At 36.8% G+C, this 19931-nt stretch overlaps 1 protein-coding gene across 1 annotated transcript in view; it reads right to left on the bottom strand.

The window, feature by feature from the left end:
- Positions 1-536: 536 nt before the first annotated feature.
- LOC127868398 (uncharacterized) overlaps positions 537-19931 on the bottom strand; it is a 44053-nt gene continuing 24658 nt past the window's right edge. The window contains exons 5-8 of the mRNA XM_052410149.1: positions 7752-7908; positions 2383-4980; positions 1677-1868; positions 537-876 (exon numbers count right to left, since the gene is read on the bottom strand). Coding sequence (XP_052266109.1) covers positions 767-876; positions 1677-1868; positions 2383-4980; positions 7752-7908 — 3057 coding nt within the window. The 3' untranslated portion in view covers positions 537-766. The remainder of the gene's footprint in view (positions 877-1676; positions 1869-2382; positions 4981-7751; positions 7909-19931) is intronic.

Genomic DNA, 19931 nt, shown 5'->3' with positions numbered 1-19931 from the left:
AAACAATTTGTATATACAATATTTATTCACTCAGTTTTTTGCAAAAAAAGTGTTAACATGAAAAACGGCTGAAAACAGAAATCTTTCATACCATCGATAAAAAATCCGCTATAACAATAAACAACATTCATATGAGATACGGATTCTTTAATTAGTGCATTCACATATAGCAAGTAAAAGTAATGCAGTACATTGACAGTTCCTGACTATATAACAGTTTCCATCTCATCAGACACTTCAGTCAGCTAAAAGGAACATATCACAATAAATAGTATACCCATAAATATTCCTAAGAATGGAATAACTATTCAGTTACACATTTCAATTTTGGGTAAGCCAAGACTTTGGACTTTCTGAAGTAGTTAAAGTCCAAAAGTAGGTTAAAGTCAAGGTCAAAATAGGGTTACAAGATATGGTTGAGTTGATAGTTCAACATTTTCATACATCAAAGCTTTGTAAGAATCGTTATTGATGTTCGATGAAATTGTTTTAAGTTAACTTTATACTTATACTTTATACTTATGGACTGAACAACTGAATACCTCTTGGTATCAGTATATGCCGGGTACATAAAAAACTACTATTTAAGACCATGCTTCTTATTTGATGCAAATAAAACATCTTTTAACATAAGAACTTATAAAATAATTCCACTTTCAATAACATTTTACAACAATAAGTCTACATCTTAACCACTTTTAAGTTTGTGCATACACATATAATAAAAATGCCGTTGTTCCCACTACACATAATTGGGGCTGTGATGTCATCCATATCTCTGTTTGTCCTGCTCCACCTCCTGCTTGCGTCGGAGAATCTGTGCATTCTTCTCCTGCATCTTCTTGATGTGTCGTTCCAGCTCTACATCTGCATCCCCTGCAACCAGATGCATCATAAATGTTACCCACAAGGCGAAATACAATAACAGTAGCACATGGGTCAAAACTTGATAAAATCACTTTTTGCTATGTGGCTCAAGACTAAATTCCATCGCAGTAACACATGGCTCAAAACTTGATAAAATCACTTTTTGCTATGTGGCTCAAGACTAAATACAATCTCAGTAACACATTACTCAAAATCTTGATACTATCACTTTTTGTCCTGTGACTAAAGAGTAAAAGACTAAATACTATCGCAGTAACACAAAAGTATGATTACAGGAAATTCTTCAATTTGTCAAAATGGGCATGCATGTCCAATACAAATTAAATAAAAATGTCTGGACATATGACCTCAAAGTGGGACTGTCTTATTGGGACACATAAAACCAACTGTTATTTCATCTTAACTTAAGCGGTCAATAAAATATTTAAAAAAAATCTGAATGGCAAATATTGACGATAAATATGTTAAAAGATTTTCATAAACAAAAACCATGTTTTGAAAGAAAACACACAGGTGCACCATCCACGTTACTTCATAGCAACATGAAAGTCTGGATGTGGCTCAATGAAAACTGCCACCACGACTATCTACCATCAGATTCAATAATAAAGCTGAAATGTATATACAATTTATAGCAGCCACTTGCTTTAAGAATTTGGTAACATTTTCTATGAAAAGCACATTTTTGTTCAGCGAGGGGATGTCATAAATTGTTAGGACAGCCTAAAAGAGCTCTCAAGATCTGAGCTTTATCACAAGCATAATGAAATGCGCTGTAATCCATGTACCTTTTGCATCTACTGAACGACTCTTGTTGTTCGTACTGCTGAGATCATCTACGGCTAGTTTCCTCCTCTTTTCCCTTGCAGGCACAGTGAAGTCACTGGAGCGTTTAGACTGGGGAAAGAGAGACCTGGACTCTTCTCTCCTCACTGGCACACCAAGCCTTGAGTGAACACTTGCCTTCTTCGAGGAGGAATCTTCATAGAACAATAAACATGGAATCAGAAACAAATAATGTCTTCAAAATTTGTGCCAACTGTTCCAAGTGCCTTATTGCCTTTTATAACTGCCGGTAAATCCAAATTGAACACTGCAAAATTATATTTAGCACTTACATCAAGAGTATGATACTCTTATTTTTGTTCAGTATTAATGACCTTTGCATCTTTGAAGTGTAAAATCAAGCTCGTGATTTTCAAATTACGTAACACTTCTCTTAAACTGAACGTGTATTGTACACTGATAAATGCAAAAATTACAAACATAGTGAGCAGCTTTTCATTTAATAAGTAAACAAGTTGACTTTTTGTAATTGATGCATAGAAATTACAAAATGACTATAAAATGGCTTATTATTCTCATATATTATTTAGATTGATATCCACCACTGACCAACACTCAGAACTACCAGCATGGTAAATATTGCATAAACATTATTAGAGGTTTTCAACATATTAAACGAAATATAAAATACAGCCATGCCCAACTTACCTCTTGTGGACAGCTTTACACCAATAACCTTTTTCATATCTCCTCTACCCTTCTCAAGATCCGCATTATTGTGGTCTAAAGTATCAGACAGTGTCTGCATTTTGTCTCTACTCTTATGCTTCTTCTTATGCATCTGATGAGGTTTAGTACCAGAATTGTCTTCACTGTCTGACCTTTCAACATGCACAATTATCCTTTCTGTGTGCAAGTGCCTATTCCTTACATCATCATGTTTCGAATGAGATACTTTAAAATCTACAACAGCAAGACTGCTTGACATTGGCCTATTGTGCTTTACCACACTTACAATTCCTTTTTTCCGTGTTTCACTTTCAGATTCTGAATGAGTCTCTTCAAATCTTTTGCCTTTGTGTGATGACAAGTCTTTCATGTTTTCCGATTTTAATTCACTATTCCTTTCATCTCTAAATCCACTTACTCTGTCGAGTTTTTTCTGATAGTTTATTTGTTTTCTATCATCAGCATCTCTTTCTTGAAATTTATTTTCATGTTTTGTAAACTTCTGTTTATTATCATCTCTTTTCTGACTTTTCCCAGACTTTTCATGGCTGCTTTTTGGATGCCTTATCTCTCTATTCTGTGTTTTCCTTCTTCGTTTCTCCAGTTCAATATCATTGGTATCACGAGAGCCCCCATGCTTCTTATTTCTCCATGTTTCAGACTCCGACTCACTACTTGAATCATTTAAACTGGATATGTTTCCTGCAGTATCATTATCACTGGACTCTGATGAAAAACTTACATTTGCTATTCGTTGCAGTTTTTCTTCAATACTTCTGCGCTTTAATGACTTGTTGGACTTATCTTTTTTTGTTTTTCTATCAGATATTTCTGTGGAACGCTGCCTTTGCTTTGCTTTTTCTTTTGACTTTTCCATACTTTTTAATATTTTTTCATCTCTGTTCCTTTTGGCATCTTTTTCATACTGCTTAGGGTAAGTTTTTGATTCTTTTATTATTTCAACATCCTTAGGAATAGTGTCAAGATCTTTTACATTAGCACTTTTCTCTTGTTCGCTTGTTCTGCTATTATTTTTAGAACCTTTATACTTACTGGTCAAATCTTTCTCAGTTCTGAGAATCTTATTTTTCTCATTTCCATTCTTGTGGATACCAATATCTTTAAAATGCCTCATGCTATCAATAAGCCTACCTTTGATTAATTCCCCTTCACCCTGATTTTTCAAAGGCTTTTTTGACTGTTCCTTTCTTTCACATGAAACTTTTGAATCTCTTTTCTGATGTTCTGATCTTCTATGCAACTTATCATCTCTATAATTTGCTGCATCAAATTCTGGCTCAGCTTCAATGTAATATGTATCAGTCATCTGCTGTCGAGATTTATTCCTGAGACTAAATGAGTTGTATCCCTTACTCTCAACTTTTCCTTTCATGTCTTTCTTAGTCTTATTATGCTGTTTGATAATTGAATTTTCAGGTGAATGTTGTTTAAATGATGATCTTTCAAGCCTGTCATCAGTTTTGTGAATGAGATCAGACGATCGACCTTTATATTTATCAGCATAATGACTATTGTCCTGAGGCGAGCTAGAATGGTGAAGGTCTTGTTTGAAAGTTGTCCCTATCACAGAACCAGAATTTGGAAATTTAGTCTTAATTTTTACTTCAGTATCTGGGGATAACCTGCTGTGTTTATCCTGTACACTTTTGGCACGTGTTTGGAGCACTTGTGAGTCTGATGAGGATGAAGAATCACTGTCTGATTTGGAGGAAGATTCGGAAGAGGGTGATTGTAAAGCACTTTTTTTCCAGAGATGGTTTTCCGGTTGTGGTAACACAAAAACTTTGGTCTCTTTTAAACTTGGTTTATTTGTATCGATATCGTCTAAGTCAGACTTTTCACCATCCTGAAAATTGCTGTCACTGCTACTAGCACTGCTTTTGCGACTTGGCAAACTGCTTCTACTCGATGTTCCACTTTCTAAATCTGAGTCTGACTCATTAGACTCTTCAGCAGAATTAGAATTTCGTGCTTTGCGTCGGTTAAATCTGCTGAATGTACTGTAAGAATTTGAAGCATTATCATCTTGCCGGAGAGACTCAGCCAATGCACTACTGTCGTTTTTTGAGGAGTCAAACTCTTCACAGTTGTCATCTGTCATAACTGAGTCACATGTGTGTTGCTTTACAGATTGCATAACATTCTCATGTTCAACATTCTCTACCACAGTCTTTTCTATCACCTCTTCCTCTGCAACATATGGGGTCAAGCTTTCATCTGCAGTATGCCCTTCTTCCATATTTTCCTCACCCAAAAGGACATCGGAAATGTCTGCCAAACTGACATCAGCAACACCATCTTCTTCATTGCTCTTTCTGTCAGCTGTTGAGTGAACTTCCACAACCTCATCCAGTTCTACACTTCCCAAATGTCCTGGCACATTCCCCAGGTAATCATTATCATCTCTTCTGTGTACCTGAACCTCAACATCACCAGGTACTGACTCTAGCCATTGTGCCTCATTGTTGTCTTCTGTTTGGATTCGATTCCTCTGAAATTCTTCATCATCTTCTTCACTATCCGAGTCATCATCATAACGTCTGAATTTGGAGGAAACTGCAGAATAAATATACAGTATTACAACTACTGTCTAAACTGCAAATAAAGAACACCCAAGGTATGTGGTCATTTTTGTCTTTGTTCACAGGTGGTCTTTATACACAGGATCCACTAAAACTTTGCAAAATATGCTAATGGGCTTTAAACAGTTACCTTATCTATTAATGTGCTCTATGGTTTAAATGTTTGAATACTAATGCATACATAAAGTAATAAAGGATTGAAAATACAGTTTTGATTTTTATTTATTATTTTAATTTCTTTATTTTTACTATTTATTGCCGACGTCAAGAACTTAGGCTTAGAAGCCATAATGGTAAAATTTTACTGACAATTTACTTATCTATAATCCATGCACGGCTTATCATGGAGAAATTTAACCAAGAGCACCGCCTTGCGGGTGCAGACCGCTCATCTATTTTCTTTTTAAAGGTGAAGGGACTCTCAATTTCAATCACAAAGGAGGGAGGGGTGGAGTGAAGAGGGGTGTATAGTGTGGGGGTGTGGACATTTATAACATAATCTTCCAAAAATGCGGAAAAAAATGCACAAAAAATATAAAAAAAAATTGGGGGTGGGGGGGATGGGGGTGGGTGGGGGGTGGAGGGGATTCTTGGGTGCGATGGTTGGACGGTATTTCAAAAATAAAATAATAAAAATAAATATTTGTGTTTTTTAACAGTTTCAAAAAAAAAAATTGGGGGTGGGGTGGGGTGGGGGGGGGGAGGTATAGTGTGAGGGTGTGGTGGTCATTTGTGATATGATCGTAAAAAAAAAAAAAAAAAAAAATTGGGGGGGGGGGGGGATTCGGCGGGGGGGGGGGGGGATTCGGGGGGGGGGGGGGGAGGGCACGGGGGATGGTTTGGGTGGAGTCTATTGTGGTATGTCAGGTAAGAGTAGTTTTGTCAAAGTATCAATCAAATCTAATCATAAATAAAGAAGTTTTGGCAATTTTAGCAAAATTTAATAATTTGACCTTGAGAGTCAAGGTCATTCAAAGGTCAAGGTACAGTAACCTCATCATAGCATGAAAGTATTTGAAGTTTGAAAGCAATAGCCTTGATACTTTAGAAGTAAAGTGGATCGAAACACAAAATTTAACCATATATTCAAAGTTACTAAGTCAAAAAAGGGCCATAATTCCGTAAAAATGACAACCAGAGTTATGCAAATTGTCCTTTTACTGTACCCTTATGATAGTTTGCGAGTGTTCCAAGTATGAAAGCAATATCTATGATATTTTAGGGGTAAAGTGGACCAAAACACAAAACTTAACCAAATTTTCAATTTTCTAAGTATAAAGGGCCCATAATTCCGTCCAAATGCCAGTCAGAGTTACATAACTTTGCCTGCACAGACCCTTGTGATAGTTAATAAGTGTTTCAAGTATGAAAGCAATAGCTTTGATACTGTAGGAATAAAGTGGACCTAAACACAAAACTTTACCAAATTTTCAATTTTCTAAATATAAAAAGGGCGCATAATTCTGTCAAAATGCCAGTCAGAGTTACATAACTTTGCCTGCACAGTCCCCTTATGATAATGAGTAAGTGTTGCAAGTATGAAAGCAATAGCTTTGATTCTTAAGGAATAAAATGGACCTAAACACAAAACTTAACCAAAAAATTTCAATTTTCTAAGTATAAAAAGGGCACATAATTCTGTCAAAATGCACGCCAGAGTTATCTAACTTTGCCTGCCCAGTCCCCTCATGAAAGTAAGTAAGTGTACCAAGTTTGAATGCAATAGCATTGATACTTTCTGAGAAAAGTGGACCTAAACGCAAAACTTAACCGGACGCCGACGCCAACGCCGATGCCGACGCCAAGGTGATGACAATAGCTCATAATTTTTTTTCAAAAAATAGATGAACTAAAAAGGAATGAATATCAAAATGTATGCGTGTAATTGACATCATAATTGTAACAAAACTGTACATTTCCTTAATGAGTTTATGTAAGCCCCAACCTTTTCAAATTTGATATTTTCTGCAATAAGTACATAAATTGCGAGCCACTTAAAGAAAAAAGCAACTTCTTACACTTTAAACAACTGTAAAATGCATTAACACAAAACTGCTATCGCTACCAATTAACAATGTGTGCTGAATAAACACAAAACTGCTATCGAATTCAGTTAACTGTCACTTGCCAATTCCATAGGGACCGATGCGTGCACTGGTAAGATGCTTATCATGTGACTATCACAGCATCATTGCCGCCATTGTTTTATTGAAAGAATGTGAAATTCTTGATTGTTATGATTGAAGTGTTTGTTGCTAGCTATCAAAATGGACTTTTGGGAATGTAAAATGGCGATTGCTGTTGTGGTTTGAAGGTTGGTGTAATTCGCAGGTAAAATATATAATGAGATCATTCGGGAGGAAATAAATGTGGTCGATATCGACAGGGGGTGACTGTTCAAAGGTAGTCGCAGGTTGCTGTGGCGTAGTGGATACGGTGTCTGTCTAGCAACCGTGAGATGAAGGGTTTGCTCCCCAGTGGAGGAGTTCTTAAAAACTTCCCCAAAGACAAAAAGTACTGGTTCTATCCAGGAAACTAGAGCCCAGAGTGTTTCAATAAGCCTTTGGCTTTTGATACAATAGAGCTTACATACATAGGTAAAAGAAATAATAATCACCAGCAGGGGATATTATGCAAAAACTAAATGTTGAGGAATAAATCAACCATGGAAAAAATCTTTGAAAAGGACTATGGCGAGGGAATTATCAAAATCTTATTCAACATATTATTCTAGTATTCTGTCACCTTTAATCTTTTCTGTGAGTTGGGCAGCCTGTGTCCTGGCTTCTGTGCCAGCCCACTTGTCCTGAGGCCTGAGCAGCATGGGGCGAACCTCTGACTTCCTGCGGTCCTGGGCTGCAATAGATTGTGGCTGCTCCTCCCTGCTATCGTCTCCCTTAACCTGGGGGTGTTAAAAAAAAACACAGTAAGTAGAAGTTAATATAACAGCCCATCTAGTACAAACTAGGTTTTGACACTTACAAAGATTGCCAAAAATGTTGAACGAATTTCATTGCAATTTACATTTAAAATACTTGAGAAATAACAAACATAAATACTATTTTATTCACCATCATCTATGTTAAAATTGTAATTAATGTACTTATCAATTAGGTACACAAGAGACTTAAGCCAGATACCATTATAGGAATGTTTGAGAAATAAGGGCCAGAACTCTTAATTAAGAATAAAACAAGAGCACCGCCTTGCGGGTGCAGACCGCTCATCTATTTTTCTTCTTAAAGGTGAAGGGAGCTCACTACTTCAATCAAAAAAGATAGAGGGGTGGGGTGGAGAGGGATGTATAGTGTGGGGGTGTGGTCATTTATTACATTATCTTCCAAAAATAAGAAATACAAATGCAATAAAAAATATATTAAACAAGAGCTGTCACCATAGGATGACATATGCCCCCTATAAACGCTTTCATAGAAGTTATAGCATTTTTTTCGAAACCTAAACGCAGATTTCGAATCCTTAACACGGACCCTAAGTTCAAGGTCAAGGTCACAGGAGTCAAAAAGTCCAAATTTGTGTTTGTATGGAAAGGCCTTGTCCATATAAACATGCATACCAAATATGAAGGTTATATCTCAAGGGACATAGAAGTTATGAGCATTTTACGAAACCTAAATGCAGATTTCGAAACCTAAACTTAAAGGTCAAGGTCAAAGGGGTCAAAATTTATGTGTGTATGGAAAGGCCTTGTCCATTAACACATGCATACCAAATATGAAGGTAACCTCTGAAGCGACATAGAAGTTATGAGCATTTTTCGAGCGCAAAAGCAATTTTCTATGATTCAAGGACAGTAACTCAGAAGTGCCTAAGTAAATTTGGCTGATTATCGAACTTAACCTAGATTTTATTGCCTTACACATTTTTATGCAGTTTGGTGAAGATCCGATGACAATTGCTGGAGCGGAAACGAGAAAAAACTCAATTTTTCCATGATTTCCAGGGCCGTAACTCAGGAGTGTCTTCGTAACTTTGGCTGATTATTGAACTTGACCTAGATCTTATGACCGTACACATTTTCATGGAGTGTGGCGAAGATCCTATGACATTTGCTGGAGTCACTGAGCGGAAACAAGAGAAAACACAATTTTTCAATGATTCAAGGGCAAAAACTCTGGAGTGTCTGGATCAATTTGGCAGATTATCAAACTTGACCTTGATGTTATTGCCTTACACATTTTCATGAAGTTTGGTGAAGATCCTATGACATTTGCGCCAGTTATAGAGCGGAAACAAGAAAAAATGATGATTCAAGGGCTGTAACTCAGGCATGTCTGGGTCAATAAGGCCAATTATCGAACTTGAACTAGATGTTATTGCCTTACACATTTTTATAAAGTTTGGTGAAGATCAGATGACATTTGCTAGAGTTATTGCGCGAAAACGTGAAAAAAACACAATTTTACGATAATTCAAGGGCCGTAACTCAAGAGAGTCTGGGTCAATTTGGCCCATTATCGAACTTCACCTAGATGTTATTGCCTTACACATTTTCATGAAGTTTGGTGAAAATCTGATGACAATTGCTCGACTTATTGAGCGGGAAACGAGAACAAGAGGGCCATGATGGCCCTGAATCGCTCACCTGACTAATCAGATTGCAATCCCAACCCAGTTTTCATCAAAATGAACATTCTGACCAAATTTCATAAAGATTGGATGAAAACTGTGACCTCTATTGTCTACACAATGTTTTTCTAATAAATGACCTATTGACCTAGTTTTTGACCCCAGGTGACCCAAATACAATACCAACCCAGATTTCATCAAGACAAACATTCTGACCAAATTTCATGAAGATTGGATGACAACTGTGACCTCTATTGTCTATACAAGGTTTTTCTATTATTTGACCTAGTGACCTAGTTTTTGACCCCAGATAACCCAAATACCATCCCAACCCAGATTTCATCAAGATAAACATTCTGACCAAATTTCATACAGATTCAGTCTTGGCAGTAACCCGCTCGACCGGTTTGATTGATTTTTGCCTCGGTCGAGTGAAAATTCTAAGCCGGTAGCCCGATGGGTCGAGTGCTTTTTTTGTGTCCGAACATAGTAACGAGTCCGAAATAGCTTCATATAGACGCTTATTCAAGACTGCATTGGTTATTTCCCTTGAGCACTTACTGATTAGACACTTATTGAACAGTGTTGTAAGTCGATCTCGCGAGACGCTATAACAATTATTATTACTTGGTGGAGAACTTGCGGCGATACATTTATTTTAATGTATTTTCTGTGTTATTTTGAGGGCGCATCGCACAAACATCAACCGCAAAATGAGAATGAAGGTAGCAACACAAAATATGAACAACAAAACGAAAATTCCAAATGTCATGGAAAAATAATCAGTCTTCTACGTTAGCGTTACCGATCGCCGAAATCGCCATTGGCAATAACAATTCCTAGCTGGCGATTAAAAATAAGATTTTCATGAAATTGGCGATTGAAAAAAAATAGACCCTATGCTTTACAACTGCACACTATAAATCGCCAGAAACATCGCTAAGATTACACAGATAACACCCTTACCGGAAAGGCCCCATGGGATAATGACGACCGCCTAGGTTGATAATCCACATGGCTAATGTCTTAATTGGTCACGCTTTACACTGCGACCAGACTTTTTGAACATTTGTGTTATTTGGCGATTTACGTGATAACTGAATCACTGAAGCGTGCCGTGTAATCACCTATGCTATAGATGTTACGATTCAACGTTATCGAATCGACCAATACGGAATTGTCATTTAATCAGATGGGCGGAGTTATGGCATTGACATAGACACTATAAACTAATTTCCCAACAAACAACGATTTTGATTGGCTAAAAGTAGATAAGAGTAACTTGCCTTTACGTTCGCAATGCGACTTGAAAGACTGATTTAGAAAGTGAGTTGCAGATTCCGGGAAAAATGGATTCTGCGAGCGAAAATGGCAAGTCGAAGCAACAGAAATTAACACAATTCTTTAGAAAAGAAAGCGGACAGAATAATGTAGGAAATGACCGAATGTTAGGTTCGCGATCGGAGGATGTCTAAAATAGTGCAGATGTGAATGCAGAATCGGAAACGTCTACCTGTCAAGTCTCACGGTTTCGTCGTGAGTCTCACGGTTTTTGACATGCAATGACGTTCTCATGCTGACTAAGTAATTTCTCACGCATTTCTTCAAAAACAAAAACAAAAATGAAAAAAGTAATTTTTAAAATGTCGTATAATTACTAGAGACAGGCGGGTTGTTTTAGTGGTTTCAAACCTAAATACCACATGTACCGAAAACTGTTTAACGGTGTTAATGTATCATTATCACTACGCCACCGGTGTCTATGTAAACAAAACAATCGTCTGCAAAATGTCAGCAAGTGGCTCACCAGCGAAGAAAAACTTTTAAGCAAATAAAAGGGCTAATTTCAGACAAAAATAGTCTTAATTTTTCTCAGGAAATAGCCCCAAAACGCACCACAGACGATCTAGGATCCAAAAAAATTACGGGGTAGGGGCATGGCCTCGCACCCCCCCCCCCCCCCCCCCCCCCCAAGATTTGGCGACTACGTTTTTTTCCTTAGCGCTATCCTAGGTCTTTACTTCGTTTTGATGTCTCCAAGTATTGAGAAATTTGATTATGCGCCAGCATTGCTGACTTGCTGGTATGTGCATGTCATACATAATGTAAAAAATATGCAATTAAATATCATGCACTAAATTACAAGTATAGTCTTTTACAGATAAAGTTTTGCTGTCAAGAAACAAATCCTGACATTAAAATCAAAGGTGTATTAGTATTAGAATACTCAGAAGTTTGGGCAGGAAAGTTGCCTCCTTGTGCTACGTCTTATGCACAGGTATTATTGCTCGTTTGACATTTTATTTACTTTATTCAGATATGTGTTTGGAAAATTTATATCATGTTATACAATATGTATTTTACAGGCCACCTTAAGGAGCATACATGATATGTCAGACCTGGATGTCGGAGACTCCGACAATGACCATGATGGAATGGAGATGTCAGGAGACCTTGTGTTAATTTTTTTGTAAGATATTAACTGTGAATAAAAACAGAATCAAGTGTTTATTTGTTTAATCTTTATTGTTCTATGTTTCATCAATACAAACATAGTTACAAATGTAACAGAATTATAACTTTTAATTCGGGCTAGTTAAAATTGTTTCGGGCTAGTGAAATTTCAGAGCTGGTAGCCCAACCGGGCTAGTGCTTAAAAAAAATTAATGCCAAGACTGCAGATTGGATGAAAACTGTGACCTCTACTGTCTACACAAACAAATTGTTGACGGTTTTTCTATAATTTGACCTAGTGACCTAGTTTTTGACCTCGGATGACCCAAATACAATCCCAACCCAGATTTCATCAAGATAAACATTCTGACCAAATTTCATAAAGATTGTATGAAAACTGCGACCTCTATTGTCTACACAAGGTTTTTCTATTATTTTACCTAGTGACCTAGTTTTTGACCCCAGATGACCCAAATACAATACCAACCCAGATTTCATCAAGATAAACATTCTGACCAAATTTCATAAACATTGGATGAAAATTGTGACCTCTACTGTCTACACAAACAAATTGTTGATGATTTTTCAATTATTTGATCTAGTGACCTAGTTTTTGACCCCAGATGACCCAAATACAATCCCAACCCAGATTTCATCAAGATAAACATTCTGACCAAATTTCATAAAGATTGGATGAAAACTGCTACCTCTATTGTCTATACAAGGTTTTTCTATTATTTGACCTATTATGTGACCTAGTGACCTAGTTTTTGACCCCAGATGACCCAAATACAATCCCAACCCAGATTTCATCAAGATAAACATTCTGACCAAATTTCATAAAGATTGGATGAAAACTGTGACCTCTACTGTCTACACAAACAAATTGTTGACGGACGGACGGACGCACACACACACAACGGACGCAGGACATCACACGGTCACATAAGCTCACCATGTCACTTCGTGACAGGTGAGCTAAAAAAACCAACTTTACGATGATTCAAGGGCCATAACTCAAGAGTGTCTAGGTCAATTTGGCCGATTATCGAACTTGGCCTAGATGTTATTGCCTTACATATTTTCATGTAGTTTGGTGAAGATCTGATGAAAATTGCTTGAGTTACTGAGCGGAAACTAATACGGACTAATCCGGACGGACTGACTAACGGACGGACGGTGCGATTTTACCTATGTTCTGGGGGCATAATAAAAATTACTTTTTTTGGGGGGGGGGGGGGGGGTGGAGTCTATTGTAGTATGTCAGGTAAGAGTTGTTTTTTCAAATTATCAATCAAATCTGATCATAAATAACGAAGTCATGGCGATTTTAGCAAAATTTAATTATTTGACCCTGAGAGTCAAGGTCATTCAAAGGTCAAGGTAAAATTCAACTTGCCAGGTACAGTACCCTCATGATAGTACGAACGTATTTGAAGTTTGAAAGCAATAGCCTTGATACTTTAGAAGTAAAGTGGATGTAAACACAAAATTTAGCCATGTATTCAAAGTTCATAAGTAAAAAAAGGGCCATTATTCCGTCAAAATGACAACCAGAGTTATGCAACTTGTCCTGTACAGTCCCCTTATGATAGTTTGCGAGCGTTCGAAGTCTGAAAGCAAAAGCTATCATACTTTGGGAATAAAGTGGACCAAAACATACTTTGGGAATAAAGTGGACCAAAACACAAAACTTAGCGAAATTTTCAATTTTATAAGTAAGGGACCATAATTCTGTCAAAATGCCAGTCAGAGTTACATAACTTTGCCTGCACAGTGTTAACGCCGTTAATTTACGGAAAATTTAATTGTCCAGTTCAATATGAAGAAACGAGATATGCGTCATTATTTTTATTCGCTGATGATTCTCTAAAAATAAATACAATACATTTATAATATATACTGTCAAACATACCAAATTATTAACATAGTATTTAAATAAATAATTCAAACGATTGCACGTATGTAATAATAATGATAATACATACAGAAATACATATACAACTAGAAATGGCGCGGCAGAGGCCGACGCGTATCCCCACGCCGAATGTTTGACTTAGGTGTGCCCCAGGGTTGGTAATGGGGCCATGCATAGCTGAGATTGACCGTATTGTCATAAGAGAAGTTCATCATCAATTAGAAGTGAATTGGTGTAGAAATGAAGAAGTTATAGTAAAAGGCAATTTTGGGTGGGTGTGACATATGTGGGCAGGGCGCCCCAGGGTTGGTAATTGTGCCATGCATAGTTGAGATTGACCATATTGTCATAAGAGAAGTTCAGTATCAATTTGAAGTGAATCGGTGTAGAAAAGAAGAAATTATAGTAAAAGGCAATTTTGGGTGGGTGTGGTCTATGTGGGCGGGGCCCCAGGGTTGGTAATGGGGCCATGCATAGTTGAGATTGACCGTATTGTCATAAGAGAGGTTCAGTATCAATTTGAAGTGAATCGGTGTAGAAATGAAGAAATTATAGTAAAAGGCAATTTTGGGTGGGTGTGGTCTATGTGGGCGGGGCGCCCCAGGGTTGGTAATGGGGCCATGCATAGTTGAGATTGACTGTATAGTCATAAGAGAAGTTCAATATCAATTTAAAGTGAATCGGTGTAGAAATGAAGAAATTATAGTAAAGGCAATTTTGGGTGGGTGTGGTCTATGTGGGCGGGGCCCCAGGGTTGGTTATGGGGCCATGCATAGTTGAGATTGACCCTAATGTCATAAGAGAAGTTCAGTATCAATTTGAAGTGAATCCGTGTAGAAATGAAAAAATTATAGTAAATGGAATTTTTTGGTGGGTGTGGCCTATGTGGGCGGGCGCCCCAGGGTTGGGATTGGGGCCATGCATAGTTGAGATTGACCCTAATGTCATAACAAAAGTTCAGTATCAATTTGAAGTGAATCCGTGTAGAAATGAAAAAATTATAGTAAATGGAAATTTTTGGTGGGTGTGGCCTATGTGGGCGGGGCGCCCCAGGGTTGGGAATGGGGCCATGCATGGTTGAGATTGACCGTATTGTCATAAGAGAGGTCCAGTATCAATTTGAAGTGAATCGGTGTAGAAATAAAGAAGTAAATGTAAAATAACCTAAAAAAATGAGTGATAATTTCTGACGCGGCCCCACCCCAACCGCTATAACTTTTGACCCAGGGGTCAGATCAAAATTCCAAATAGTGCAGGGTCGCACATATGCTCATAGCTACCATGTGTGTAAGTTTCAAGGTTCTAGTGCTTTTAGTGTAGGAGGAGATAGTGGCCAGGACGGACGGACAGACAGACAGACGGACGGACGGACGGACGGCGGAGATAACCACAATATCCCCACCTTTTTTTCAAAAAGCGTGGGGATAACAAGAGATTGCCAAGCAATATGGTCCCCTACCGGTGAAACGCCACCATTGTCAGTAAAAAAATAAAATATTTTTTTATTTGTTACCATAGCAACCAGAATTTTTGACTGAGAACAAAATTAAATGACGTGCATAATCTCCATATTGCCATCTATCCATGTTTCAAGTTTCATGAAAAAATATTAAGAACTTTTTAAGTTATCTCAAGATCCAGAAAAGTGTGACGGACTGACAGACATACTGATAAGTGTTTTTCCCAGGCCATTTTAGCGTGGCGAAAAGCCACGCCGCCCTCCCGGATCCCCACTCAGCCCTTTTCAAAGGCAAATTTCGCCACGCGCCCTTCTTTTCAAAGGCAAATTTCGCCACATGACCTTATCGATAACATCTTTATTGCCTTACGATCTCATTGTGTCACACCGGTCTTACTGACCTGTGTGAATGCGCGCTAAGCATTGTAGGAAACGGACTTTTTTCCATCATGGCGTTGGTAAACATAATAAACACGGAAGTGAAAAATTGTAATTAATTATTATCAAAAACAGGCCCCATCAAACCGGGCCAGCTGTAATATATATTTGGATGCAGTTTGTGCTTCAAAAGGAGCCACTTTTCATGTCAGTCTATTGTTTGTAAGAATCACTAAACACGAAATTAGACTTAACTAAACACGTTGCAATACTGTATCTTCGAAATAGTAAATAAATCTAAATCATAAATAAATATTTATAATTACACACCTGCTGAAATTTGAGAACGTAAACGATTTAAAATAAACGCTGTGAACATTACAAGGAATCGTACATGTAGGCCTACTGTGTAAGAGGATTAATCAGGGATAAAATAAAATGAAGTTCGAAGGATCTAACATTTTAGGAGGACGTCATGGTATCTTGGACATTTGGCACTTTCATATATTTATTTAGTAGATACTGAAAAATCTGAATGTGCTAATTGCAACATCAAAGCCGAGCAGGTGAGATTTTTACAGCTTTATTTTTCTTGACATAATATTGTATGTTTTCCATTAAATTTATATGCCAGTGTTTTTTTTCTCACCATTTTGGGAATGGGGCCGGGTCCCTTTAAATTGGAAAATAAGGTGTTCTTTTGAGTTATTTTGGGAGATTAATATTGTTGCTTTTATGATTAAAAATACTTTGAAATTGATAATAATAGTGATTTTAATAAGATATATTTTAAGGTTCAACTTCTTTAGCTTGACTTTGAGATAATTTACATGTTTATATAATTATTAAAATATTTTTTTGTGTGGAAACCGTCAATTGGGAATTTTTAGGTCCCATTTGCGAAAAATATATACTTTTTTTTATTGGGAATGGGTCCTCTTACTGGACCCAAATTTGAACGAAAAACAAGATGTGTTTGTGAAACACAATGTCCCCCTATATGACGTTTGACCTTGAAGGATGGCCTTGACCTTGACCCTTCACCACTCACAATGTGCAGCTCCTTGAGATACACACGCATTTCAAATATAAAATTGCTAGTTTCAATATTGCAGTAGTGACATTACATGAGCAATTTTGACCCATATATTTGACCTTGAAGGATGACCTTGAACTTGACCTTTCACCACTCAAAATGTGCAGCTCAATGAGATACACATGCATGCCAAATATCAAGTTGCTATCTTCAATATTGCAAAAGTATTCATAGAATAAGCGATTTGGGCCACATATATTTGACCTCTGACCTTGAAGGATGACCTTGACCTTTCACCACTCAAAATGTGCAGCTCCATGAGATACACATGCATGCCAAATATCAAGTTGCTATCTTTAATATTGCAAAAGTATTCATAAAATAAGCGATTTGGGCCACATATATTTGACCTCTGACCTTGAAGGATGACCTTGACCTTTCACCACTCAAAATGTGCAGCTCCATGAGATACACATGCATGCCAAATATGAAGTTGCTATCTTCAATATTGCAAAAGAACTCATAAAATGAGCGATTTTGGCCACATATATTTGACCTCTGACCTTGAAGGATGACCTTGACCTTTCACCACTTAAAATGTGCAGCTTCATAAGATACACATGCATGCCAAATATCAAGTTGCTATCTTCAATATAGCAAAAGTTATTGCAAAATGTTTAAGTTGGCGCAAACCAACAGACCAACCAACCAACCAACCAACAAACCAAGCAACCAACAGACAGGGCAAAAACACTGTATGCTCAATTTTAGCTCGGCTGTTTTCAGGGAAAACCCTAGGTATTGTCATGGACAGATCGTCGTCAGATGTCCGCGTCGTGCTAAAACCTTAACATCGGCTCTTAAATCAAAGTGCTTCCATCTATAACTTTGAAACTTTATATGTATATGCACCTTGATGATTTCGACACACCACACCCATTTTGGGGTCACTAGGTCAACGGTCAAGGTCACTAACCACATTTAAAAAAAAAAAAATTCATTTATTCAAAATTGCACCGCAGCCTAGCTTGGCACCCATTATGTGGTGCTCTTGTTTATATATAATTTTAAAAATGTATTAATAACCAGAATAGTTGATGCATGTATAAATTAAAAGATACAGCCATGAACAGTGTGTTTTAATTTTTAATAAATATGCTTTGATTGCGTATATGCAAAACAATGAAGTCCATAAATTGTTTACTGATTTTTAAAATGTTGAATGTCACACCTCACGTACCACTCCGTTTATGTACCAACACTTTATGTACCACTATCTGACACTTTATGTACCATATTTATAATATATAGAGATAACTCATTTAATATGAATGTGTGTTATTGATGAAATGTATTTTGTGTGATAGTATTTATGAATTTAGACTTATATATTGGCCATAGATTTTATTTTTTGTCAGATTGTCTAAGTGTCACTGAGTGTCTTAGTGTAATTTATTAGCCCAAGTACATGTAGTACTTAATAAATGATTATTAGTCTTACCTGAAATTGAAGTAAATTATAAAAATTTATTTGTCTCTTATCTTATCCTGACTAAGGATTATAAAGTCTAAAATGTTTGTATTATATTGTAAAATTGAAATGTGATACTTTGAAGAGAAGAGAGAATGACCTTAATGTTCAAACTGTAAAAATCAAATTATTTCCATCTTTAGAATTTAATCATGTTTAGAGAATGACCTTGATTCATTAGGACTGCTATGAATGAATGGACAATAACACCTATATTTTATGTAGGTGGTACGTAAAGTTTCAAAGTACCGGTAGTACATAAAAGGTCTGGTACATGTACATAAGGTGTTACACCCTAAAATGTTCATGGTATCAGTGTTTCAATAATGTAGCGTTTCTTATTATGTATTGCTTAGGTTGTTTTGTTTCAAATTTCAAATTTGCATTCATTTTAAAGCATTTTCAGTCATTTTGTGAATTCCATGTTTTTTGTAATAAGGTGAATTATGTTGCACATGGCGTCAAATATTAATTCATGGTCGCTGTGGTGTAGAGAATGTTGTCCGCTGGGCGTGAGTTCGATCCATACTCTGGGAGAGTTCTCATTATCGTCTCCATGGACAACAAGTACTGGTGTACCAAGAAGTAGTAGTAGTAGTAGTGGTGGTGGTTGTGGTGGTGGTGGTGGTGGTGGTGGTGGTAGTAGTAGTAGTAGTAGTAGTAGTAGTAGTAGTAGTAGTAGTAGTAGTAGTAGTAGTAGACTAGTAGCAGTAGAAGTAATATCAGTAGTAGTAGTAGTTGTAGTTGTAGATAACTAATTAATTAGTTGTAGTAGTAGTAAGAGTTGTAATGGTTGTGTTTGTATTTGTATTGAATTCTGATCATACAACACAATGCTGCTGCTGCTAACGATGATGATGATGAATATGATAATGCTGCTGCTGATTGTGATGATGATTATATGATGGGACTTCGGTATTATAAAATTTGTGAGGTTCAAACACAAAACCTGTTGGATAATAAAACATCTCATTTTATGACAAAAGAGCTAGATTGTAGAGTAAAAAATAAGTATAAAATTCCCTAATAGGAAAGCTACCATTAAAGGACCATGTGGGTTTCATCAAAAGCAATGCATGACACAGTTATATCTCTTTCAAATGCACTCAATATTGCTGTTCCAATTGATATGCTCAGAAATGCTTCTGGATGGGCATACACCAAAGAGTACTTTCCTTCAATTATTTCTTCTAAAGACACAATAACAACACTGTTGCTCTTAGCACGAATTCCGGACGCCCCCCCGCCCCTAAGATGTTCCCTCCCCAGACATTTCCCCCATTTTAGTTTTAGTGCTTACATCCCCCCCTACCCAACAATAAATTTATAATGGTTTGGTTGAAGTATAATCTTGATTTATTATCAAAATGATTATTTTGCTTATGTTATCTTATGTAATTAACTTTTTATATGAAGCAGCTTGTTTGTTGTTTTCTTTGGATTAATCATTCATTATTTTTGTTAAACTGTTTAAGGAGTGCATGTAAATTATTAGTAAGTGCATGTTGGTGTACTAGAGGAATACTAGAGGAATACATGGGAAATATTATCAAAATCATAAA

Source organism: Dreissena polymorpha, chromosome 2 (assembly GCF_020536995.1).
Source record: "Dreissena polymorpha isolate Duluth1 chromosome 2, UMN_Dpol_1.0, whole genome shotgun sequence".
Taxonomy (NCBI): Eukaryota; Metazoa; Mollusca; class Bivalvia; order Myida; family Dreissenidae; genus Dreissena; species Dreissena polymorpha.
Note: the sequence above shows the minus strand (reverse complement) of the source record. Positions and strands in the feature narration are given on the sequence as shown.